General features: G+C 45.7%; 1 protein-coding gene across 3 annotated transcripts in view; it reads right to left on the bottom strand.

The window, feature by feature from the left end:
- The window catches only part of igsf9bb (immunoglobulin superfamily, member 9Bb), an 889,343-nt gene that overhangs the window by 104,122 nt on the left and 757,753 nt on the right, over positions 1-27,468 (bottom strand). For all 3 annotated transcript variants that reach the window (XR_011937440.1, XM_072486656.1, XM_072486657.1), the window contains exons 9-11: positions 21,434-21,574; positions 10,194-10,310; positions 2,311-2,461 (exon numbers count right to left, since the gene is read on the bottom strand). Coding sequence is in view for 2 of the 3 variants with exons in the window: in XM_072486656.1 (XP_072342757.1) it covers positions 2,311-2,461; positions 10,194-10,310; positions 21,434-21,574 (409 nt within the window). In the remaining variant the exon portion in view is untranslated. The remainder of the gene's footprint in view (positions 1-2,310; positions 2,462-10,193; positions 10,311-21,433; positions 21,575-27,468) is intronic.

The following is a 27,468-nucleotide window of genomic DNA, read 5'->3' as shown; positions in this document are numbered from 1 at the left end:
TGGTATAACACTTTTTAGTCTTGATAGGGATGACAATGCTTCTTCGAAATGAATTCAGCAGTGTAAATGTGCATGTATTATAACACACACAACCATTCTGCTCATCGAGTCTGCATCGACACTTGGAATGAACACTCTACCCATTTACACTACCCAGTCCACCCCGACCTATCCCGTAACACCGCCTAACCTGCACATCCTTTGACATTGAGGGGCAATTTAGCATGACCAATCCATCTAACCCACACATCTTTGGACCATGGGAGGAAACCGGAGCACCCGGAGGAAACCTGTACAGACACGGGGAGAACTTACAAACTTCATACAGACACCCATGTCCGGAATTGAACCTGGGTCCCTGCCGATGTGAGACAGCAGTGCTAACCGCTGTGCCACTGTGCCGCATGTGTAGACACACATATACACACGTGCACACAATGACACACATATACATATACATAGACACATACACACATATGGACACATGCGCATACACACAAACACAGACACACACACAGACACACAACGGATATCTCAGGATAGAATTCATAGGTGATTTTTGAAAGCTGGAGCAGCCATTCAAGCCTCAGAAGAATTTCTTACTTTCTGTTGGGAAGTAACTACAATAATATTAAATATCACTGGAGAAAAGAAAATCAGAGTTAAGAGCAAGGTAGGATCTTGTCACCTCCTGAAGGTGTGATATTCAATCAAAGCTTTATAATTGTACAGATACAGATGAATAACAATTAGGCCGCATTTTCATTTGTTGCTAATGGTTACTGAGGTTTACTTAAATTCTCATGTCCAATGATATATTGGGCAGCTGAGCTTTCAGAAACTAGCACTGATTAACGTTTGATGATTCAATGTGTGTTATTTAAGGGGCATTCAAGGGTATCTGGACTGACTCTGATCAGTTCTGGGCAAGCAGCAATGCAGAGAATGCAGTATTTACACCACTGCGAATCCCTGCAGACATACAGACTGAGTGTCGATGACTTGACTGTAACCTGAAAATCCACACAATTGCTTTATCACCAAGAGACAGGTGGGGGTGGGGGTGAACATTAAAGGCTCCTACAGCATGAAACCATACACCTTCTTTACACTGGGCTGGTAGTAGTGTGACACTAAAATCTATCAGGCTGAATGTTCACACATACAATACTGACACGCTAATGCTCCAGTTGTGCTGCAAACGTCCTTCTAGTGGACAGTTCCTAATGTGCTGAATCTGCCTGGAATTTACACAGTGGGTAGATTCAGAGAGCAGCAAGAAACCCCATGGGACTGTGCGCTTGCGCGCTGCAGCTGCCTTAAGTCAAGCGTTCCACTCTGGCTGAGGACCACCAGTGTCAGGGGTGGGAAGGACCACACGAGACAATGTCAGGATCATGCTATTGGTCAGGGCTGGCTAGAACAAGAATGGCAGCCTCAGTGTGGCAACAGCACTGGCTTTTATTTACCTTTATTGTCAGTGGAGGTTTGCTTTGAAAGCTGCTTTTCTTGGTCCCTGGAGAAGGGCATATTGTTTTACTGGTTTCCTAAGGCAGTGTTGCTTGCTGAAGCAGGGCTATTATATAAATGGGTAATGTTTGCACTGTCTCAGATTTACTCTGGCACACACTTGCCAGTATTAATGAGGTATTGGAGAAAGATTCCTCATGCAGTGATGGTATTTGAAAGCAGATAGATTTACAAATCATCCTGCTTAAAGCTCATTAAATTTATAGGGTGGCTAACTTCCATTAAACACGCCAAAGATCTTCATTTTTCCAGCAGGTTGTCATTTTTAATCCATTAATTAGTACCTTTGTATTTCTGAAAATGGTGTTCTCTAATGCTCTACAATAGAAATTGTAAAACACTTGATTTGTTAATTAGATATTGTACAATATCAAGTTGATTAATGAAAATATCCTATGATATTTCATAATTACAAATGAATGGACTGAAGGAATATTTTAAATAGACAGATTTCGATTAAGTTGTTTGCCCATGTGAAATACTCAGTAAAAGGAATCAGTCAAGTTTGTTTGGCTTCCTCGAATGCAGGTGCAATAAGCAGGAAAGCAAGATCTAAAAGATCAACAGCAATACGTTAGAGTACAACCCAGTTTACTAATGGGATCTATTGTAAATTGGCCCTAGAACCAGCATTTAATTGGTATTTTTGCAATGTCTAATTATATACACAGTTATTCATATAGCCAGAATTCTCTAACATATGAAGTCAAGTGCAATAGCTCGCGATATATTGGAAATAGATATCTAGACTGCAGTCAGTTTATAACCCGCTGTACTTACCGATTACAGTGAGATGCGTGCTGGCAGTGATGCTTGTGACAACATTAGTAGCGACACATTCCCATTGTCCATGGTCCTCTTTGCTGAGAGCTTTGAATTGCAAGCTGCCACTTGGAAGTATGTTGTGCTTGCTTTTACTGGGCTTCCCTACCTTCAAAGTGTCAACAAACCAAACACATATATTAAGTCAGTCTGAAAATTCCTACTTTCTCAGGCCCTAATGCACACTAAACAGATTTTCCACCCGGTTTATGATTTGTAATTATACATGCATATAATTGAAAGAGAAAAATAACTAGCACCTCAGGATGTCCCAAAGTGCTTCCCAGCCAATTAAATACTTTTGAAGTGCAGTCAGGTGAAAACAGCAGCCAACTTACGCAGGGTGAGATCCCACATACAGCAATGAGACAAATGACCAGGTCAACTATATTTTAGTGTTGGTTGAGGGTGAAATGTTGGCCATGAAACCAGGTGAAATCCAGACACTTCTTCCAATAATGTCACAAGATTTTTTTTTCTGTCCACCTGAGGGGGCAAATGGAAAATGTGCCACTCTGTCACTTAAATAAAGACAGAAAACACTGAAAACACTCTGCGGAGGCAGAAACAAAGTTAATGTTTCAGGCTGATAACTTAACTGGAAAAAGCTGGAAATGCAATGGGTATTAAGTAAGTATAAAGGCAGGGAAACAGTTGAGGGGAGGAATCAACAAATGGAAAGGACTGACACAGGTGTGCGGCAGGAGAGATTAAATTACAGAAAAGGATGACAAGGCAAAGCCAAGGAGTTGGCAATGGGACAGCAGCAAAGGTCCATTGACTTCATGTGGGAAAAACACCAGAGAATCCCGCCCGGAATCGTTTTCAGCAACTGTCGTCCAAAAACAAAAGAGGCCGGGCAAATAATGTTCCACATAATCCAAGAAAAGACAGGCATAGCTAGGAACTACAAGGGTTCCCATAGCAACACCTTTTATTTGAAGAAAGCAGGTTGAGTCAAAGGAGAGGTTGTTCAAAGTAACACTGAAGTTAGCCAGGCGGAGAAGGGTGTTGGTAGATGAGGACACTGTTCAAAGAAGAATGGGATTTCCACAGTGAAAAGAAGATGGTTAGGGCCAGGAAACTAGCAAGTGTTTAAGTGACAGAGCTCATCAGAAAAACCATGGATGGTGTTGGAAAGAGACTGGAAAAGTGAAGAAAAAGTAATTGAGATATCAGGCAAGAACATACACAGAACATACGCTGTAGAAGGAGGCCATTTGGCCTATCAAGTCTGCACCGACCCACTTAAGCCCTCACTTCCACCCTATCCCCATAACCCAATAACCCCTCCTAACCTTTTTGGTCACTGCGGGCAATTTATCATGGCCAATCCACCTAGCCTGCACGTCTTTGGACTGTGGGAGGAAACCGGAGCACCCGGAAGAAACCCACGCAGACACGGGGAGAACGTGCAAACTCCACACAGGCAATGACCCAGCGGGGAACCAAACCTGGGACTCTGGCGCTGTGAAGCCACTGTGCTATCCATTGTGCTACCGTGCTGCCCAACATGTTGAAACGCAGTCTAAACTGTGGACCCTGGGAAAGATGTAGCAGCAGGTTTGTGGGGGCTGAGGAGATGAAGTCATTGGCAGTCAGGGAAACAATGGGTTGATGTTCACTGGTGGGGTGATAGTCGAGGAGAAGTAAGAAGGGAGTGTCAGGGACTTGGAATCGACCTCCGGAAGGTAAACCACAACAGAGAATAGAACGCTGCAAGTTCAGAGGGAGGTAGCTTAAAGTGAGGAGGTGGAATATAAAAATTCAGAAGACCAATATCACATCAGAAGTTCCCAATGAGAAGGTCTGGAGAGGATAAGGGGCGAGAGGGAGAAATCCAAACAAGAACTCCGAAAATGGGAGAAGGAGTCCTCAGTGTGGAGGAAAGACTTCTGCCCCAAAGAGCTGGTGTGGAGATGGTGGTGATGGAAGGAGTTTTCAGCATCGTCCCAATCTCAAAATTCATTGAAGTGGGAGCAAGTTGTGAAACTGAGACCTTTTCTGAAAAATTAATCATTCAGGTTAGAGAAGGGGAGGTCAGTGGGGATGGTGAAAAGAGAGCAATGGATGAGGGATGGGGTCAGAGGCAAATGAAGAGGAAGAGGATCCAATGAGGTGCTGGTATCCATATTTTGGCATCTTTGAGCCCTGAAAGGATGAACAAAGTTATTTCAAAGTGTCAGGTGAGACAAACAATATAATGTGGGCCAGAGCAGCTTTAAGATAGGGTGAGCCAGTACAGGTGAAGGGTCAGCTTGTGAGTGTGCACGTAGTAACACATGACATTGAGGGTGCATCTCAGAATGCAGCACTAGTATCTTGGAGATATCTGTGATGGTGGGTGGACCCAAAACATGAAGGGTGAGGGAAGAATGTTAGTCAGGACACTGGTGGGACAGTAGTTGCATTCATGGGTGTAACCTGGACCAGAAGGTCATTGGATTTTTAGTTTAATGCCTCATCTGAGAGCAGTATCTCTGACAATGTGGCACTGTGACAACGTTAGTTCCTGTACCTAAGTCCTGATGTGAACCCAAAGGCTTCCAGAGAAGTCTCTCTCAATGACTATAAATGTGGTTTTTCTGCTTGTTGCAGCCTACACACTGGATGTTTTGACAGTTTCCAGAACTCATGAAGGACCAGGCTGGATTTTGCTGGTGTGAGGACTGTGTAGGGAAGATGTGAGTTTGTCGAGCACCATAAGACTCGGGGAAAACTCACATTTATTATTTCTACTGACTTACATAATATTGACCCAGCGGCACTCATGATGAAGCTGGGAAATATGGAAGTAAATGACCAAATCCCGCATCATATTTGGGATATTTTCACTAGGTTCTAAGTTTCATGTATCAGGATATGGGAAGCTATATATCTTAAAAATGTGAAACCACAGCCAATGCTCACCGATCCTGTTCACTATCCTCTCGACAATGTTTTGGATTGGTTTGTGAGAGACAACGTCATTGGCTGTTGTCAGCACAGATATCCATATGTTTTGTGGCCTCACCTTTGGGATCAGGAATAATCTTTAATCTTCCTTAGTGTTACAAGTAGGCTTACATTAACACTGCAATGACGTTACTGTGAACATCCCCTAGTCATTCTAGGATTCCTTCTTGCTGCAGGGAGAGGAGGTTCATGCTTGTCGGAGCAGTGCCTGGAAATAGTCTTGTCCTGTGCTCAGCATCTGAGTTAGCGATGGAGCCAGGCATATTCTATTACACCTTGGCACATGGGTTAATGAAGGCAACATGCAGCAGGTCACTGCAAATCGCAATTTAAGGAGGGCACTGGACAAGAAGTAAAAAGCCACAATTTGATTCCAGATGTGCGCGCTGTTAGCTCAATGGCAGGAGCAGAAACAGCCAAAAAAGATCTGAACCCATCAACACAAACAGAGAGTCAGATCTGCATCCCGAACAGCATCTTTAAATGTCACAAATGTCGAACCCTCAATGACTTCCTGCTCCCCGAGGCAAATGAATTGACAGATGTGCTCTGGCAGACATTCGGGCGATGCTTTCAAACTTTTACATCCGATTACAAAGCAGTTTCCATTTTACATTGTTGCAGTCTGCACCTTTGCTACCCCTTCATAAAACAACCATTTGGGTAGCTTTTACTTTCTTTAAATAGGCCGTGATTTGCAGCTGCCTTGAGCTCACTTGGAATCCAATGCCAGTTTGGGGAATCACCCAAGGGGAAGAGGGAAAACACAGGATGTAAAAATAAACTACCTTGTGGCGTGTAATTATGTTCCACCCTCCTGGGAATGCAGAAAACAATATCACACATCTTTCCGGGTAATTTACAGTCAGGAATCATTCATGTAATTGTATAAACAACCAGGGCACACTTCAACTCTTGGTATGCAAAATTTCAATCTTCCCGTATTCCCTGAAGCCCTTTCTGTTTGATGGAGAAATGGTTTTAATGAAACGGAAAAATGGTCCCTCCTCTAGGTGAACATTTACACTCACTCTCTCATCATATTGAATGTACTATTCCCTGCTTGCTAAGCCTCATTCTCACAGATGCTTGGAAGGAATATTAGGAATTAAGCTGCAGTTAACAGCTACCATCAATGCAAAACTTTAATGGATAGCCTCCCTCATATGAAATTAAAAATTTTAGTCTCCAAACCTAATTAGTAAATTAAACTTTCAGTATTTTGTGGCATTTAGGTGGATGAATTTAAAATGAACGTAAGAAGGTAGGAAAAAGGAGCAAGAGTAAGTCATAAAGTTCTTCCAGCCTACTCTGCCATTCAATACGATCGTGGCTGATTTTCTACTTCAACTTCACCTTCTCCATGCTATCCCCAGATTCCCTAATTAGACAAGACTTTATCAATCTGTCTTGAATGCACTCAATCACTGAGGATCCATAGTTCCCCAAGGTAGAGAATTCCAAAGATTCACAAACCTTTCAGTGAAGAAATGTCTTTCCACCCCAATCCTAAATGGCCAAGTTTTTATTCTGAGACTGTGAACCCTAATTTTAGATTTCCCATCCTCCCAGCATCTACCCTGTCAACCCCCTTCAGAATTCAATACGTTTCAATGAGATCACGGGTGCGATTCTCCTAAATGGAGACTAAGTGTTCGTGCCGTCGTGAACGCCGTCGCATTTCACGACGGCGCGAAACGGGCGCGGGGACAATCGATTCTGGCCCCCAAAGCAAGGCGCTGGAGCGGTTCACGCTGTGGGCCCCGATCGCGGGCCAGACCCCATCGGAGCCCTCCACCCCCCCCCCCCCCCCCCCCCCCCGGGGACAGAGCCCCCCCCCTCGCCCCCCACAGGCCGCCCCCGACCCTTCGCGCAGAGTTCCTGCCGGCAGCGACCAGGGGTGAACGGCACCAGCGGGACTCTGCCGCTTCTGCGCGGCCGCTCGGCCCATCTGGGCCGGAGAATCGGCGGCCCGGCCCTGGATAGAGGCCCGCGACCCGCCAAACGCGCCAGCGCAAATGGCGCCGATTCACCGCACCTCGGAGAATCGCGCGCCGGCGTCGGCGGGCATGGCGCGGTTGCAGCGATTCTCCGGCCCGGCGCGGGGCTCGGAGAATCGCGCCCCACATACTTCTAAATTCCAGAGAATCACGACCTCGTCTATTCAATCTCACCCCATAAAACAGCCCCTGATCCCAGGAGGCTAGATAGACATGAGGGTCAGATGGATAGAAAGATGCTGGTGAATATGCTGGTGGAGTTAGATGAAAAGGGAGGAGGTTTGTGTGGAGCTTAAACACCAGCATGGAGCAGAGGGGTCGAAGAGCATGCTTCTATGCTGAAATCGTTTTTTGATTCTTTGTCATTTTCTTCCCTTCTTTGCTGAAGATGCTGGCTTGAGCTGTTGTGCAAATCCAGAATTGCTGTGCATCCTATTAAGTGGCAGATCTTTGGACATAATCCAGGCTGATGCGTCAGTGCAGCAGTGAGAGTGTCACTCTTTCGGAGATGCTGATTTTCAGATGAAATGTTAGACAGGCTTCGTCTGCCCTCTCAGATGAATGCAGAAAGATCCCATGTGCCATGGCATTTGATGAAGAGCAGGGGAGCCCACCTGGTGTCTTGGTGAATATTTGTACCTCAAACTAACACCTTAAACAGACGTCCTCATCATTTATCTCATTGCTGTTCGTGGGAGTTTGCTCTGTTTAAACTGGCTGCTACATTTCCTACATTACAGCGGCGACGACACTTAAAAATACAAGCAAGCACTTCATTGGGTTGTAAAGCGCTTTGAGATATCTGAAGGAAAAGTTCCATATATTTTACTTTATATTTTACTTTACGGATTGTTAATTATGGGGGGTCACAAAGTCTAGTCTGATCCAGCCCTTACTGGACACCTATACACCTGCCCTTTGCAGCATTTTGCACTGGGTAGGCATCAGGGATGGTGATTGCATCGACTTTTTCATTCTACCCAAGGGGTTTTGGGACTAATTGCACCAGCCCAGTTGCTGCTTGACTGAGATTTACACAGAATTGAGGATTGGAGCATTGATTCAAAAAACATTTGAATTAAATACATTCAATTATTGAACAAAGCCATGTAGTGAATCAAACTGCTTTTTCTTAGAAGTGTATCTTTTGATTATCATTCATATCGGAATCTTTGAACATGGTGATTAAGTGCTTTGTAACTGGTGTGCTCTAAAGTAGCTGCAGATTGATTTTCCCAATGCATTGATTAAGGAATTATGGGTGCAGAATGGTCTCTCTCTTGTGAAAATGGCTCTCTCCAGCCAGATTTGGGTTAGATCATAGAATTTACAGTGCAGAAGGAGGCCATTCGGCCCATCGAGTCTGCACCGGCTCTTGGAAAGAGCACCCTATCCAAGGTCAACACTTACACCCTATCCCCATAACCCAGTAACCCCACCCAACACTAAGGGCAATTTTGGACACGAAGGGCAATTTATCATGGCCAATCCACCTAACCTGCACATCTTTGGACTGTGGGAGGAAACCGGAGCACCCGGAGGAAACCCACGCACACATGGGGAGGATGTGCAGACTCCGCACAGACAGTGACCCAAGCAGGAATCGAACCTGGGACCCTGGAGCTGTGAAGCAATTGTGCTATCCACAATGCTACCGTGCTGCTCGCTGCTCCTGACTTGCAGTCCCTAAACAATCACAGATCCATGACTAAGAGATGCAAGCAGAGATCGATCTGTGAGATACGCAAGCGTGTGAAACCAATTGCTGCTATGAAATAAACTCAATGTACTCTGAACAGATGATGCTTTCCTCAATAGGTCAGGCTCCTTTGGAGCAGGTGGTTTAAAAGCTCAAAAATCCTGTCATCTCTCCGACTAAAGGCATTGACAATAGGAGAGTTCAACACGTTTGGGCAAACCACCACGGTAAATGTGCTGTGTAATGTTTACAATACTACAAAGAATTGGACTAGTAAAACACTTCTCGTTTGTATCCTGCACTCGCTTTGAATTCATGTATTCATCTCTCTCTGCAAATAAAGCCTGCATTATTGCAAACCCCCTCCCCCGTTGTATCCATCTCCTCTCGCTGCAAACATTGGCAATACTGAATTCATGGATGATTAAGGCACATTTTTTTAAAAAATCATGAAAAAACAGATTTGTATTTACAAGATGCAAGTTCAGATCATTGCCTGTAAAATATATCTCTTCAATAATGTTATGATGCATTATATGACATGTTTTCCATTCCAATGTTATTTTTTGCTTACAAGAATTTAAAAAAATCTCTTAATTCAAAGAACAGCTCAAATAAATCAATGATCATTTGTTTAGCACTACTGCATCAGGTTCTTCCAATTTAGCTTCTACACTGGATCCCGGTTCATTGGAAACATTAAAAAAAAAGAGCTGGACAGGTCACTTGAGGAGGCTGATGCTAACGGTCACATGATTCATTAATATTTTTGATGTTCATGAGTAATGGGGGCCGGTTTAGCTCAGTTAGCTGGACGTCTGGTTTGTGATTGCCCCTCGCCTGAGGTGTGGTGTCCCTCAGGTTAAATCATCACCAATCAGCTCTCCCCCTCAAAAGGGAAAGCAGCCTATGACCATCTGGGACTATGGCTACTTTACATGAGTAATGTCATTGCCTGGCAATTTTCAGAGAACCTTGCGCAGGAATACGGGATGTGATCCAACAATCAATGTTAAATGACTCAGAATTATCTGATATAACGAACACAAAATTTGCTTTTACGGTCATCTGACTTTGTGGCTTTGCTCATGTGTTCAGCAACTATTAGACAAGTGAAGGAATGACAAGCTCTGTATCTTCCTGACAGCTTAGTTTGTGTTTGGTAAAGAAAACAAAGGTTCAGATACCTTCCTCCAGGAGATTACTGGGAATGGATCACCTGCAGCAGCACATGGAATAACCAGTTCTCGGCCTACTTCCTGCCGATACTCCCAGCCTGGTAGCACCGTAAAGTAAGGGGGATCCTGGGAAACAGAAATGGTTCAAAGTTATTTTTCAGAGAATTCTTCGCCTCATGTCGCCGGTAGCGGAGTTCCTGATGAGGCAGAGAATCCAGCGATAGTGAAGAAAATGGATTGGTGTCCATTTTGGATGGATCGGCAACCCCCCCCCTCCCCCTACTGGCTGCCGTCAGGATCGAGGTTCGCGCCGGGCATTCCCCGTACCCTCATGACTCTCCAGTCCTCTGGGCCGGGAATCACGTGGGCGAGTATCCCTACTGGTCTTGACAAGCGTGGCCCTGAGATGGTGGACCTTGCGGTGAGCCAAGGGGGCAACTCTTTGAGGGAGATGTCCCCAAAATTCATCCGGGGGAACCTCCCCCGCACAATGCAGGATCTGCCCACCCTATCCCCACCAGATCCCCTCCACTGCCCACCACACAGAGACCTCCTAAATAAGGAGACCCCCCAGAGACCCCAGCAGAGAGACCCTTGTCAGAAATCTCCCCCGAAGAGAAACCACTGTCAGGAAGCCTCCCAGAAGAGTGCTTTCCAATCACCTCCTTTCACCCTGGAGTGATTTTGATGTGGTCAGCTGGACATTGACAACACTTAATTCTGTTTGAAGTCATCCAGGAGCTGTCAATCAATGCTTAATGTTTATCAACATTGCGGTTACAGCATTTAGAGTTACTCAACCGTGAAGGGAGGTGAATGGAGCGATGCTGTCAGCTGTGCGTGGATGCTGTCAATCACAGCCTAATAAAATCAATATCAAAGAGAAGCAAATGAATGTTTTGCAACTCAAAGATCTGGGGGGATATAAACCCAGCTGACTGGTTTTCTCTTTCTCGGAATTGACAGGCACTGTAGGTGTAGTTCCCAGGTGAGTGTCAAAGCAGTAATTGTTTTCATTGCCTCTCTCTGGACTGCTCTCGAGCTTCCAGACAGGAATCTCTCTCCTGGGGGACTTCAAAACAGGGATTTCTTTCCTGGGCGGTCTGTCATGGGGGCCTCCTTATTTAGGGGGTCTCTGGGGTGGTCTCTTTATTTAGAGGGTCTTTATGGTGGTGGGGTCAGGTCACTCCCATACTAAGAGGGAGGGAGGGACCCAGAAAATCCAGGGGTGCGGGGGCTGAATTGCACTGTGATGGGGGGGGGGGGCAGAATTATGATGCGGGGAGGGCTGCCAGCTGTGGGACCTATCGGGCTGCCTGCTCAAAATGGCGACCCGATAGTGGAATTCCCCAGGGAATCCCTTGCAATCCATGCAATTCATAAATGTGCATGGCTAAAGATTGGGAATCGCTTCCTGATTTAAATCAGGTGTAATTCAGCTCCGGGGGGAGAACATAGGGCTAGATTCTCAGTTTCTGCGGCTACGTGCTGATGCACGACCGGCAAATCGGTGCAAACTCCTCACCGATTCCAGTACTGGTGAGGGGCTAGCACCGGCGGATCACGCAGTAAATGGCCGGAGAATGGCCGGGTCCCGGGCCGCGCATGTGCACGGCTGACGACCTGCAGCAGTTGCGCCGTACAACATGGCACCAGTCGTGGCCGTAAACTACCCCGCAAATTGCAACGCGTGGCCACCCCTCACCAGCCCCCCCAGTCCTTGCAGAAGCCCCCCCCGGCCTGGATTCGGGCCGAGTGTGGCGGTACTGGACACAGTCTGCAGCCGTCACGCTGGGTTCCCCCGCACGGTTGGGACCACAGATGTCCCATGCCATCGGGAACTCGGCCCATCGGGGGTGGGCCAGCCGATGATGTGCCAATGTCGTTGAAACGGCACATGGCGCACGTCACAATGACGCCGGTTTGGAGGGGGTGTGCATGTTGGACTGGGGTCAAACCTGCTCCGGCCCCGATTCCGACAGGAAACGTTATTCTCCGCCTGATTGCCGAACATGATTTCGGCATTGGGCTACGGAGAAACCAGCCCAAAGCCTTCCAAATGGAGAATTTTGCACATAGCTTTACTCCCATTGCTGCAAAATACCGATCACAGCAACTGCGAAAATAATAACAAATTATTGCTAATCCTTTTAACTACTCAATATAATTCTCAACCCACAGTTTTATTAACTCTTTATTTTTCTCCACATCGATACTTAAAGTGTCGCCACCAATTTAAATGCTGAAAGCTGCTCCGAAGACCTCTGCCTGCTGCCCCTTGGAGGGATATTTACAATATGACCAATTGTCACAGGTACAATTTGACAGACCATTGACCTTGGGTGGGAATTTCCGGTCTCCAGTTGGGCATGACTAGAAAATCCCATCCTAGAATTGTTAATCTGGAAAGTTATAGTGAAAACGTAAAGAAAGTTAAAAGACCTCTAGGGTTGTAATCTCGGGATTACTCACTGTGCCACATGCCAGTGACGCTAGAAATAGGAAGATACGTGGCTAAACAGCTGGTGTGGGAGGGAGGATTTCTGTTATCTGGACCACTGGGAGCTCCTCCGGGGCACGTGTGACCTGTATAAGAAGGACGGGTTGCATCTAACTGGAGAGGCATAAATATCCTGGCCGCGAGGTTTGCTAGTGTCACACAGGAGGGTTTAAGCTAGTATTGCAGGGGGGTGGGTACAGGAGCAATAATTCAGAAGGTGAAAGCATTGAGGGAGAACTAGCGAATAGGGCCAGTATGGCTCTGAGGAAGAGCAGACAGGGAGATGTTCCTGAAAACAGGGGGTCTGGTGGCCTGAAGCGCATGTGTTTTAATACAAGAAGTATTACAGGTAAGGCAGATGAACTGAGAGCTTGGATTAGTACTTGAAACTATGATGTTGTTGCCATTCCAGAGACCTGGTTGAGGGAAGGACAGGATTGGCCGCTAAACGTTCTAGGATTTAGATGTTTCAGGCAGGATAGAGGGGGATGTAAAAGGGGTGGCGGTGTTGCGCTACTGGTTCGGGAGAATATCACAGCTGTACTACGGGAGGACATCTCAGAGGGCAGCGAGGCTATATGGGTAAAGATCAGGAATAAGAAGGATGCAGTCACAATGTTGGGGCCTCCCAACAGCCAGCGGGAGATAGAGGAGCAGATAGGTAGACAGATTTTGGAAAAGAGTAAAAGCAACAGGGTTATTGTGATGGGAGACTTCAACTTCCCCAATATTGATTGGGACTCACTTAGTGCTAGGGGTGGATGGGGCAGAGTTTGTGAGGAGCATCCAGGAGGGCGTCTTAAAACAATATGTAGGTAGCCCAACTAGGGAAGGGGCTGTACTGGACCTGGTATTGGGGAATGACCCCGGCCAGGTGGTATAAGATTCAGTAGGGGAGCATTTCGGGAATAGTGACCACAATTCAGTAAGTTTTAAAGGGCTGGTGGACAAGGATAAGAGTGGTCCTAGGGTGAATGTGCTAAATTGGGGGAAGGCTAATTATAACAATATTAGGCGGGAACTGAAGAACCTAGATTGGGGGCGGATGTTTAAGGGTAAATCAACATCTGACATGTGGGAGGCTTTCAAATGTCAGTTGAAAGGAATTCAGGACCGGCATGTTCCTGTGCGGAAGAAGGATAAATACGGCAAATTTCGGGAACCTTGGATAACGAGAGATATTGTCGGCCTTGTCAAAAAGAAAAAGGAGGCATTTGTCGGGGCTAGAAGGCTAGGAACAGACAAAGCCCGTGTGGAATATAAGGAAAGTAGGAAGGAACTTAAGCAAGGAGTCACAAGGGCTAAATGGGGTCACGAAAAGTCATTGGCAAATAGGATTAAGGAAAATCCCAAGGCTTTTTACATGTACATAAAAAGCAAGAGGGTAGCCAGGGAAAGGATTGGCCCATTGAAGGATAGGCAAGGGAATCTATGTGTGGAGCCAGAGGAAATGGGCGAGGTACTAAATGAATACTTTGCATCAGTATTCACCAAAGAGAAGGAATTGGTGGATGTTGAGTCTGGAGAAGGGTGTGTAGATAGCCTGGGTCACATTGACATCCAAAAAGATGAGGGGCGGGATTCTGCGCAAACCGCGCGATGTCCGCCGACCGGCGCCAAAAACGGCGTGAATCAGTCTGGCATCGCGCCGCACCAAAGGTGCGGAGGTCTCTGCATCTTGAGGGGCCGAGCCCTCACCTTGAGGGGCTAGGCCCACGCCGGACTGATTTCAGCCCCGCCAGCTGGCGGGAAAGGCCTTTGGTACCCCGCCAGCTGGCGCGAAACTGACTTTGCCGGGCGGCCCATGCGCGGGAGCGTCAGCGGTCGCTCACGGCATCCCCGCGCATGCGCAGTGGAGGGGGTCTCTTCCGCCTCCGCCATGGTGGAAACCATGGTGAAGGCGGAAGGAAAAGAGTGCCCCCACGGCACAGGCCCGCCCGCGGATCGGTGGGCCCTGATCACCGATCAGGGCCCACCGATTGCTGAGGCCTTGACAGAAATCTTTGAATCTTCACTGTCTTCAGGTGATATCCCGGAGGATTGGAGAATAGCCAATGTTGTTCCTTTGTTTAAGAAGGGTAGCAAGGATAATCCAGGGAACTACAGGCCGGTGAGTCTTACGTCAGTGGTAGGGAAATTACTGAAGACAACTCTTCGAAACAGGATCTACTCCCATTTGGAAGCAAATGGACGTATTACCGAGAGGCAGCATGGTTTTGTGAAGGGGAGGTCGTGTCTCACTAATTTGATAGAGTTTTTCGAAGAGGTCATAAAGATGATTGATGAAGGTAGGGCAGTGGATGTTGTCTATATGGACTTCAGTAAGGCCTTTAACAAAGTCCCTCATGGCAGACTGGTACAAAACGTGAAGTCACACGGGATCATGGGTGAGCTGGCAAGATGGATACAGAACTGGCTAGGTCATAGAAGGCAGAGAGTAGCAATGGAAGGGTGCTTTTCGAATTGGATGGCTGTGACTAGTGGTGTTCCACAGGGATCAGTGCTGGGACCTTTGCTGTTCGTAGTATATATAAATGATTTGGAGGAAAATGTAACTGGTCTGATTAGTAAGTTTGCAGACGACACAAAGGTTGATGGAATTGCGGATAGTGATGAGGACTGTCAGAGGATACAGCAGGATTTAGATCGTTTGGAGGAGAGATGCAGATGGAGTTTAACCCAGACAAATGTGAGGTAATGCATTTTGGAAGGTCTAATGCAGGTAGGGAATATACAGTGAATGATAGAACCCTCAATAGTATTGACAGTCAGAGAGATCTACGTGTAGAGGTCCACAGGTCACTGAAAGGGGCAACACAGGTGGAGAAGGTAGTCAAGAAGGCATACGGCATGCTTGCCTTCATTGACCGGGGCATTGAGTATAAGAATTGGCAAGTCATGTTGCAGCTGTATAGAGCCTTAGTTAGGCCACACTTGGAGTATAGTGTTCAATTCTGGTCGCCACACTACCAGAAGGATGTGGAGGCTTTAGAGAGGGTGCAGAAGAGATTTACCAGGAAGTTGCCCGGTATGGAGGGCATTAGCTATGAGGAGCGGTTGAATAAACTCGGTTTGTTCTCACTGGAACGACGGAGGTTGAGGGGCGACCTGATAGCGGTCTTCAAAATTATGAGGGGCATAGACAGAGTGGATAGTCAGAGGCTTTTTCCCAGGGTAGAGCGGTCAATTACTAGGGGGCATAGGTTTAAGGTGCGAGGGGCAAGGTTTAGAGGAGATGTACGAGGCAAGTGTTTTTACACAGAGGGTAGTGGGTGCCTGGAACTCGCTGCTGGAGGAGGTGGTGGAAGCAGGGACGATAGTGACATTTAAGGGGCATTTTGACAAATACATGAATAGGATGGGAAGAGAGGGATACGGACCCAGGAAGTGTAGAAGATTTTAGTTTAGACGGGCAGCATGGTCGGCACAGGCTTGGAGGGCTGAAGGGCCTGTTCCTGTGCCGTACTTTTCTTTTTTCTTTGTTCTTTATAGGATAGTCTTCTTCTGGAGCTCTCTGGACAAAGGCAGGTCTGCCCCCACAGCACCATGATCTCTACCTCATGTCGGGCAAGGAGGTAGGTCCTGAACCCACCCCAACTGGAATGGAGGTTGAATCCCATGATGTTGTCACCAATCTTATCCATGCAGGCCATCCAGCCAACCGAGCTATTTGAAGGTCCTTTGGCAAACCCAGAAAACCCTGCTAGCAGGAGAGGTCAGAAAATTACAGCCGAGGTCTGGATGTTCAGGTCTAACAACATGGGAGATTATTTAGAAATACCATACTTGTTTTCTTAATATGCCATTTTCGAATAGCCTTGTAAATTCTTGTCTCCATATTCAAATAAGATGGATAATTGGTTGGGAAACTGTTTCCTCGTCCACACCTGACACCCATGTTCAGCTTTATTGGTGGCCTTATTGGTCACAGGCTTCCCCTTCTGCCCTGTTTGTGCTGATATTAATACATTGTTCAGTTGAATATCAAGGTCTGGATTTTCATTTTTGAGGTGGGTAACGAGAGTCAGGAAATGTCCCTCGGGAGGAAGTACCATCAAAGACGGGATTTTTGTTCTGGGGGTGTGGGGGCGGTGCCATCAGGAGTAGGGCCTGCTGCCCATGGAAAGAGTTTACAGGCCCCTTCAGGGGCTGCTGGGGAGCCGAGGCGGGCTGCTTAAAAGTAATATCTTGGTGCTCTGGGACTCTTTCCGAGTTACAATTAAAACAGTAGGACCCTATAGTCCTCTGCCCACACCTTCCATATGCCATCCATGCCACCCCATGTCCCTCCATCCATCCCCATGGCCCCTCATACTCTCCATATCAAAGATCCAGGCGGTTTGGATGATTGACACTTTTATTGGCCTGTCGTAAAAAAGACATTTTTAATAAAGTGGAAAGTTATGAACAAATTACTTTTTAAGAAGTTTTTTGTCGCTATAGAGTTCATTAGTTCTACACAGAGTGTATAGTGGGTTAGTGGGCATGAAAGCGCCATGGCTTAACATGGAGCTGTGACATCTCGGGTGGATGGAGAGGAATAGCTTGGTATGGAGAGTATGAAAGGCACAGGGGGGTGGATGGAGGACGTAGATTGACATTGGGGATGTATTAGGATCTTCTGAACTTACCTTTCAAAAGGTTTGCTCTATCCAGACTATGATTCATGACACCTTTAAGGTGCCGTGAACCATGGCTCTTTGAGATACTGGCCCAATTGTGGAGGACTAGGTAGGACATGCTTAGCCCCATTATAGAGCTGGTCAGGTTCAGAGTGCAGGGTGCGGGTTCGTTATCCGGAGCATTCTGCCCCCATAATCCACACTGATTTAAATTAGAAATCCCGGAAATTGCGTTGGAATTCCCGTATTCACACCTCAATGAAGTCTCCCCGACTCTGTGAAAATCCAACCCCAACTCAGAACAACAACAAAATTACATTTATATTGCTACTTTACAGCCAAAAAATGCCCAAACCACTTCACCCTTTGGGCTTGAAAGTGAATGGAAGGAGAGGAATAATGAAAGGAGGCCAATGGTGCTCTAATAGGTCTTGTTGCGCTATGGATATTAGTTGAGGCTTTTTGAAACTCATTACCAATTACAAGGTAACATTTCCCTGGAAGGTTCCAGCTGCATTTAAGAAAACTTTGAATGTGGGAAGGGAAGAAGCAAGGAAGTTTGATTAAAACCGGGTTGGTGTCAAATTGTAATGCAGCCTGCAATGTGCTTATCATTCCCTCTCTGTAAAGAAACCAGTGTAAATAGCCTTTACAATGCACATCTCACTGGAATGTATTTTGTATTTATTGCCTAAGTACAGTCTCACAGAGGGGATCTCGTAAGCACAGGAACATCTTTGAGCTACTGGTTACACTCAGAACAGCAAATACTGAAAAATAGAGTCGGCAGGAAACTAGCGCTCAATAAAAAATAATTATTCAAAGCCTTTGACAGAAATTGAGCAGAAAAAATATGTACAACCCATCTACAAATTAATCATTCTATACTTAGGAGAACAATCTGCACGATATCCTGCGTATTTCCAGGAAAATGCAAATTTCTTTTGAAATGCTATTGATCAATATGTTCGACAGTTTATTCTCCCTGTCCATTGGTCTCTCTGGTGGTCTGTTCTGCTCTAATAGGTTTGTTGTGCTATGGATATTAGTTGAGGCTTTTTCAAACTCATTAACAATTACAAGGTAACGTTTCTCCTGAAAGGTTCCAGTTTCTGCTTAATCAGGGGCTGCAAGTGAAGCGAGGCTTTGAAAGGAAAAACTCAAATAACATGCAAGACTAATTGATTAGAGATGCCTGATGCTTTAGAGTCCAGCATAGACCGTCATTCCCCCACCCCAGGCAACCTTCTGCAGGGCACCATTAAAGTGTCTGGGATGTGGGTGATCAGGCAGTTCTATGTCAAATGTAGCATTTGTATCTTTCAAAACGCATTAAGCTTTCAAAAATCTCTCTCTCTCACAACCTTTCATCAGACTGACGGCTCATAGGTCTGTTTCTGCAGCTAATTATTCCGGGAACAGGTTGCTAGTCTGCCACCAGGGGCTTATAGCTTGAGGGGCATTACACCACATCAAGCAAAGCCACATTCACGCACAGGCAAACTAAGGAACAATTTAGTGTAGCGATTGCACCTAACCTGCACATCTTTGGACTGTAGATGGAAACCGGAGCACCTGGAGGAAACCCACGCAGACACGGAGAGTTCCTCTGAGTTTTGAGTACAATATAGCTCATTGTGTATTGTAAATACATTGGTATTGTTAGCGCTGATTATATATTTCAACAGCTTGGCTTCCGAATAATAAACATTTATCATTTCATAGGGATCTAGAATTTGGAGCTTTCATTTGAATTGAACAATTGGACACTGCAGGTGCCTGGCAGGATAAAAGGATGCCTTAAGAACATAAGAACTAGGAACAGGAGTAGGTCATCTGGCCCCTTGAGCCTGCTCCGCCATTCAATGAGATCATGGCTGATCTTTGTGGACTGAGCTCCGGCCCGTACACCATATCCCCGAATCCCTTTATTCTTTAGAAAGGTATCTATCTTTTTCTTGAAAACGATTAAAGAAGGAGCCTCAACTGCTTCACTGGGCAAGGAATTCCAGAGATTCACAACCCTTTGGGTGAAAAAGTTCCTCCTAAACTCGGTCCTAAATCTACTTCCCCTTATTTTGAGGCTATGCCCCCTAGTTCTGCTTTCCCCGACCAGTGGAAACAACCTGCCCACATCTATCCTATCTATTCCCTTCATAATTTTATATGTTTCAATAAGGTCCCCCCCGCATCCTTCTAAACTCCAATGAGTACAGTCCCAGTCTACTCAACCTCTCGTCATAATCTAATCCCCTCAACTCTGGGATCAACCTAGTGAATCTCCTCTGCACTCCCTCCAGTGCCAATATGTCCTTTCTCAGGTGAGGAGACCAAAACTGAACACAATACTCCAGATGTGGCCTCACCAACACCTTATACAATTGCAGCATAACCTCCCTAGTCTTGAACTCCATCCCTTTAGCAATGAAAGACAAAACTCGATTAGCCTTCTTAATCACCTGTTGCACCTGCACACCAACCTTTTGCGACTCGTGCACCAGCACACCCAGATCCCTCTGCACAGCAGCATGTTTTAACATCTTACCGTTTAAATAATAATCCATTCTGCTGTTATTCCTCCCAAAATGGATAGCCTCACACTTGGCAACATTGAATTTCATCTGCCAGACCCTAGCCCATTCACCTAACCTATCCAAATCCTTCTGCAGACTTCCGGTATCCTCTGCACTTTTTGCCTTACCACTCATCTTAGTGTCGTCTGCAAACTTTGACACATTGCACTTGGTCCCCAACTCCAAATCATCTATGTAAATTGTGAACAACTGCGGGCCCAACACTGATCCTTGAGGGACCCCACTAGTTACAAGTTGCCAACCAGAGAAACACCCATTTATCCCCACTCTCTGCTTTCTGTTAGTTAACCAATCCTCTACCCATGCTACCACTTTACCCTCAATGCCATGCATCTTTAGTTTATGCAGCAACCTTTTGTGTGGCCCCTTGTCAAAAGCTTTCTGGAAATCCAGATATACCACATCCATTGGCTCCCCGTTATCTACTGCACTGGTAACGTCCTCAAAAAATTCTACCAAATTAGTCAGACACGACCTACCCTTTATGAACCCATGTTGCGTCTTCCCAATGGGACAATTTCCCTCCAGGTGCCCCGCTAATTCCTCCTTAATGATAGATTCTAGCATTTTCCCTACAACCGAAGTTAAGCTTACCGGCCTATTATTACCCGCTTTCTGCCGACCTCCTTTTTTAAACAGTGGTGTCACGTTTGCGACTTTCCAATCCTCTGGGACCACCCCAGAGTCTAGTGAATTTTGAGAAATTATCACTAGTGCGTTTACAATTTCCCTAGCCATCTCTTTTAACACTCTGGGATGCATCCCATCAGGGCCAGGAGACTTGTCTTCCTTTAGCCCCATTAGCTTGCCCAATACTGCCTCCTTAGTGATTACAATCATTTCAAGGTCCTCACCTATCATATCTTTATTTCCATCAGTCACTGGCATGTTATTTGTGTCTTCCACTGTGAAGACTGACCCAAAAAACCTGTTCAGCTCCTCAGCCATTTCCCCGTCTCCTATTATTAAATCTCCCTTCTCATCTTCCAAAGGACCAATATTTACCTTAGCCACTCTTTTTTGTCTTATATATTTGTAGAAGTTTTTACTATCTGCTTTTATGTTCTGAGCAAGTTTACTTTCATAGTCTACCTTACTCTTCTTTATAGCTTTTTTAGTAGCTTTCTGTTGTCCCCTAAAGACTTCCCAGTCCTCTAGTCTCCCACTAATTTTTGCCACTTTGTATGTTTTTTACTTCAATTTGATACTCTCCCTCACCTCCTTAGATATCCACGGTCGATTTTTACCCTTTCTACCGTCTTTTTTGTCGGTATGAACCTTTCCTGAACTGTGAAAGATCGCTCGGAAGGTTCTCCACTGTTCCTCAACTGCTTCACCATGAAGTCTTTGCTCCCAGTCTACCTTAGCTAGTTCTTCTCTCATCCCATTGTAATCGCCTTTGTTTAAGCACAAAACACTAGTGTTTGATTTTACCTTGTCATCCTCCAACTGTATTTTAAATTCCACCATATTGTGGTCGCTCCTTATTTCATTAAGCTACAGACAAGAATAGATTAATCAGTTGCAACTTACCTTTAGCACCAGTCGAGCAGGGGTAGATTGTCCCATTGTACCTAGACTGTTGTAAGGCACACAGGTGTAAGTGCCAAGAGCTTCTTCTGTAGCTTCTTCCAGCGTAATGGTCCCATCATTTAGCAAATTCCAACCTCGAAACTGCCGGAAAAAGTTAATGTAAATGGTACGAACCAAACAACTAGGATACAACCAGAACATCCTAATAATGCAGTGTTTTGGAAAGGCTCTTATGATAATGTTGTACCAGATAGATTTCAAGTCAGGTAAACATCCGAATGTAGCAGAAATGGGAACAACACAGTTCTTTCAGCTTTCCTCCTTAAACTTTGCTCACTGGAGATGTAAATTCTGTCAAGTATCAGCTTGACTTGGTCAGCAGCACTTTCACTTCTGGATCAGAAGCTCATGGGTCAAGTCCCATTGCAGAACCTGAGACCTGAGCACATAATTTAGACTGAAGCTTGAAATGAGTCATTAACCCGAAGCTCCATCTGTCAGATTAGGTGAACATGGAAGATCCCATGGCATTTACCCTTGAAGAGCTTTGGTGGTGGTGGGGGGTGGGGGGGGGGGGGGGGGGGGGGGTTGCAATTTCTCTTCATTTCCTGGTCAAGATTTATCCATCGTTCAATATGAGATAAACAGGATGAAGTGGATATTAATCTCAATATTGTTTGATGGAGCTTTCTATGAACAACTGGCTGTTGCACTTGCCTGGAAAATAACACATTAAAAGCAATTTGGAGCACTTGGAGTTGGCTTGAGGTAATCTACCAAAATATAATTTATTCCTTCCTACTTACCTCAGTGTTTACCCCGCATCCCAAACCAAGTTTGAATGAGTAAAAAGCTCATTGGCTTGGCTGGTTACCTGTTGGGCCTGGTGCATCCAAAAACCCATGCTTGAATGCTCTTCTTTGGTCCAACCACAGGTGACCAAGAGAGAAAGGAAAGAGTTGCACTCGATTTAAATCTCACTTAGCGTTGCAAAAAATATTCCTGTGACCACTGGCAATCATCAACGTGTTTGCTCAGTGTTTACAAAAATGCAATTCAGATTGAAATTCCAGTCCAGCGATGCAGCCCAACAATAGAGAAAGTAGGGTCTTCATTTACTACCATTATGGGCGTGGGTTTGAATGTAGAAATGTAGAAACAGAAACGATTTGAAATACAAAAAGGCCATTTTTATGTTGGATTATAACCCTGCAACATCTGTTTTGCAGTCAGTGCACTTTGCAAAATGACCACAGATGTGATATGATTGCCTGCCAACTGTTTCCATTATTGCCAAAGCACTAATCACAAGATACACTGAATCGAAACGTCTGCTTATACGTGGCAACACTCTGTCCTCATTTGTGATGACTGCTTTACTTTCGCTCAGCAAAATAAGAAAGGGAAAAATAAACCCTCAGAAATATTTGACTGCTACAACATCCATTGGAGTTCATTTGCACTCCACTAAAGTGAGATCCATGAAATAAATGTGTTTCAATTCTGAGTGGGTTCCAAAATCGCTGAAGAGTTAATGCATATTTTATCCTTGTTAAAGTGCTAACCAAGTTTATTCATTATGTGTGGCTGATTTGGGTAGGTAAACATGAAGGAATACAAATGTTCTGAGTAATGTAGGTGACTATAGATAAACATGATGTATTTGCTCCTCATTTGCTACCCTCATACCTTTGTAATACATTTACCTATTTACAAAATGGGTTCTCAATAAGTTGGAACAATACTTCAATGTTTTACTTGTTGCTGTCCGTTAGTTGCAGATCAAATCTCTGAGGTATGGAATCTGCCAGCGTAGAAGGTAGAGTTTTCACTTTGCAACCTAATAGGCATGGATTTAAGTATTGGAGTCCCTGACACAAATATGTGCCAATTACACTGGCATGGGAGCTGTCGCTTTTCAGTAGGGTACCAGATGCTGTTTGGTGGAAAATAATATAATCATGAGGGGGGAAGATTGGCATACGTCACTTTGTATTAAGGTAAGTACTTTCAGGCAAACTGGCAATGTTCCTAATATTGTACGGAAATTGAAACGTGCTAAACAAAATTCACATTCACATAAGAAAACATGTATCAAGAGTGGGTTGTGCTTCAGATCTGCAATTCTTATCGCCTGTTTCTTCTTGCTTCCTTCTCCCCACCTTCCCACTCCTTCCTGCACCCCTCTCCCAACCCTCCTGCTTGCTGCATCCCTCTCTCAACATTCCTGCTCCTTCCTGTTTCCCTCTCCCAACACTCTTGCTCCTTCCTGCTTCCTACTCCCGACCATCCTGCTTCCCTCTCCCGACCCTCCTGCTCGCTTCCTCTCACTCACTGCCCCTCATGCTGTCGTGCGCACTCCCTCCCTCTTCCCACCTTTCTCCTGAGCCCTTGGTCGCTGCGAGAGTTTGGAAGAGGAGTGGTGGGCAAGACAGTGAGCGGTAAGTAACAAGAATTCAGGAGAGGGAAGTGGCAAGTGGGAGGGAGGGAATGAGTGGGAGAGGGTGGGAAGGTCATGGGAAGGAAGCACCGATAAGGCAGGAGAGAGAAGCAGTGAGCTGAAGGGTCAGCGAGAGAATTGGCGAGCTGGAAAATAGGGGTGGAAAAATGTGGGAATAAGGGATTGATGGGGTCGGGAGAGGGAAACTGCGAGCTGGAGGGTCGGGGGAGGGAAGCGGTGAGTGGGAGGGTCAGGGGTGATGGTGTTCTTAAAAAAGGCTGCATACATAGTAAACACCTAAAATTAAAACTAAACAGTGCTATTCAGAGGGGGTGGCACAGTGGTTAGCACTGCTGTCTCACAGCGCCAGAGATCCAGGTTCAATTCCAGCCTTGGGTGACTATCTGTGGAGTTTGCACTTTCTCGCCTTGTCTGCATGGGTTTCCTCCGGGTGCTCCGTTTCCTCCCACAGTGCAAAGACGTACAGTTTAGGCGGATTGATCAAACTAAATTGCCCCCTAGTGTACAAAAGGTGAGGTAGGGTTACAGGGATATGGCGGGGGAGTGGGCCGAGGTAGGGTGCTCATTCAGAGGGTCGGTGCAGACTCAATGGGCCGAAAGGCCTGCTTCTACACTGTAGGATTTCTACGGTTCTAACTACCCTAATTTACAAACTGCATTAAAGCAAAAATGTGCAATTAAAATGTGCTTTAAACAGAGCATGCCTGTATTCAGCTCATGTTACATAAAGTTTAACATTGAATATTCCTATCTCAGTGCCGTCTACAGTTGTAAAAGGTGCTGCAGTTAAATGTTAACAAATTTACAATGGGGTTGCCAATAGGTGGAATTTGACAATGTAATTTGAAATGAAATGTTTCAACCCACGCAACAAATTCAAAAATAATAGAAGTCATAGCCTGATAATTGAGTGATCCTGGTCAGAAGCAAATAATCTGGATTGAAGAATAAACCATTAGTATTGATTTAAATGCTTTAGGAATCAGAATAAGAATTTAATAATATAAGGAAAGCAGATCAAACAGCAATGTAACTGGCTTCACTGTTTGGGTGTCAATTCAAGCCTGCCACCATTCAACATCAACCGTGTCATTAACCCTTTCTCTCTCATTTTTGATAGTATTGCTCCTCTCTGGAGGACAGTTCCAACTGCGACCACAGCCCTCTGGTACTTTGTCCAGGAAGCCACTCTTCAATGTAAATGTTGGTCGAGAGTGTCTACAAGTTATGTACATCAGGCGGGTGCCACAGCTGAGATACCTCTTCGCCATAACCAAGTATCCACACACAGATACTTTGTGCAGAAGTTGCCACCCGCAGATATTTATTCCTCTCGCCAGCTCCTCACGAAGGCCAAGTGAAGCCCAGACCAAATTCTTAGCATGCTGGGATCAGTGCCGATTGGGCCTTGTAGCTGTCTAGCTAATGTGACTAGTGATCACACTGGGTTCTCACCATTTCCCAACTGTGAGGCTCTGCAGCTGGCAATTAGTCCCACTGAATGGGAGAATGAATGGGATATGAGGCTACAATTCTACAGCATTGATTTGGGACCAGTTCTAACCACATAGCTTAGCATCAGCATTGCCATCTCAAACGTATTTTCAGTAGCACCTCAGCTTTCAGCGAGTTGCATTTCCTGACAGTGTTAGTCACATGCTGTCGGTAAATGATCCCAATTCCAACCAATGCCTTGTTGAAGAGTCAACTATTGCAAAGTGGTACATCCAGAGGGATGGGAAATGGATCTGAATTCCTCATATCATGCACAATTTAAATGGAGTGGTCAAATACTTCCCCACAGGAAGATGGAATAGGGAAAGAGCCATCAAACTAATAGTTCTGTGATAACAGAATTTGAGAGAATCCTATTCCCGAATATAATTTCCTCACTTTATTCTGCAAGAGCAAGAAAACAAGAGGAAACAATAATCAATGCAAATTCAACCAATATCGTGTCTTGGAATAGGCTATAAACTGTGTGAGGCTCATGGGTATGGAGAAGAAGTAGGTCAGAACTGACCTGGGTGAGGGAGTGTCGTTGTACCCGATGATTTACTGCTATATGTGGCGGACCCGTTGGAGAGTATGGACGAATAATGAACTTGTTGCAGAAATTCGGACCTTCTCTGGGTCCAAATTGAACGTGGGAAAGAGTGAGGTCTGCCTGGTGGATGACTTGGGGAAGAGTGCGAGTCTTGGGGCTTTGCCATTTAGGGTTGCTAAGTTTAGGTTCCGATATTTGGGGATTTAGATTGCTCATGATTGGGTAACGATTCACAGGTGGAACATACTAGGATTGGTGGAGGGGTTTAAGGGGGAATCTGAGGAGATGGGATGTCTTGCCGTTGTCACTGGCAGGGAGGGTGCAGGCCGTTAAGATGAACGTGTTGCCTAGGTTCCTTTTTATCTTCCAGTGTCTCCCAATTTTTCTCCCTAAGACCTTTTTGCGAAGGGTGGATGGATTGATTTCCGAGTTGTGTGGGCAGCCATGACACTAAGGGTAGCGGGGCCTTTTTGCAGAGGAAAAGGAGCGTGGGGGGTTAGCACTGCGACTGGGCAGCTGATGTGGAGAAGGTGAGACAATGGTGGGCGGGGGGGGGTCAGATTGGGTGTGGGTCGAGGAGGACTCCTGTAGGGGGTCGAGTTTAAGGGCTATGGTAATGGCCCCGCTTCTGTTTGCCCTGGGGAAATACACTAATAGCCCGGTGGGGGTGTCAACGATAAAGATTTGGAATCGGTTATGGAAGCACTTTAAGTTGGGGCAGGGGTCGGTACTGACCCCATTGTGTGGGAATCGTAGGTTTGCGCCTGGACAGATGGACGCAATGTATGAGAGATGGCAGAGGGCAGGAGTATGGCAAGTGAGGAATCTATTTTTAAAGGAATGGTTTGCAGGTTTGTTAGAGCTTCAGGAGAAGTTTGAGTGACCCAAGAGGAGTGAGTTCCGATACTTACAAGTTTAGGATTATACGCAGAAGGAGCTGCCCAGTTTCCCCCAAATTCCGGAGTATTCGTTATTGGAGAAGCTGTTAGCGCCAGACTTGTGGGGGAAGGGAAGATCGGTGATATTTATGGGTGGTTGGGAAAGAAAGAGATGTTATTAGTGGAAAGGCTCAAGGACAGGTGGGCAGAAGAGCTGGGGCCCGAGCGAGGGTGGGGGATATGGAGTGAGATATTGCACTGGGTTAATGGGACATCCTCATGTGCAAGGATTAATCCATTCAATTCAAGGTGGTGCTTAGGGTACATATGACCAGGGCCCGGATGAGGTTGTTCTTCCTCGGGGTGGAGAATCGTTGTGAGAAGTGTGTGTGTGTGGGAGAGGGGGGAGGGGGGGGGAGTCGGCGAAGCATACCCATAAGCTCTGGGGGGGGTGAGAAACTGGAGGGCTTTTGGGAAGCAGTGTTCAAGGCTCTGTCGGAGATAGTGGGGTTCGAAGTAGTCCCGTGCCTCCCTTGGTGACCCAATCTTGTTTGAGTTTGGAATAAAATATATTTTATTTAAAAACTGGCCTGGTCATATTATGAACACCATTGCTTTATTGTCTGAGGAAAAATATATTTTTGTGCGA

The sequence above is a fragment of the Scyliorhinus torazame genome, chromosome 21 (assembly GCF_047496885.1).
Source record: "Scyliorhinus torazame isolate Kashiwa2021f chromosome 21, sScyTor2.1, whole genome shotgun sequence".
Lineage (NCBI taxonomy): Eukaryota > Metazoa > Chordata > Chondrichthyes > Carcharhiniformes > Scyliorhinidae > Scyliorhinus > Scyliorhinus torazame.
The sequence above is the reverse complement of the archived record's forward strand: the minus strand, read 5'-3'. Positions and strand labels throughout refer to the sequence as shown.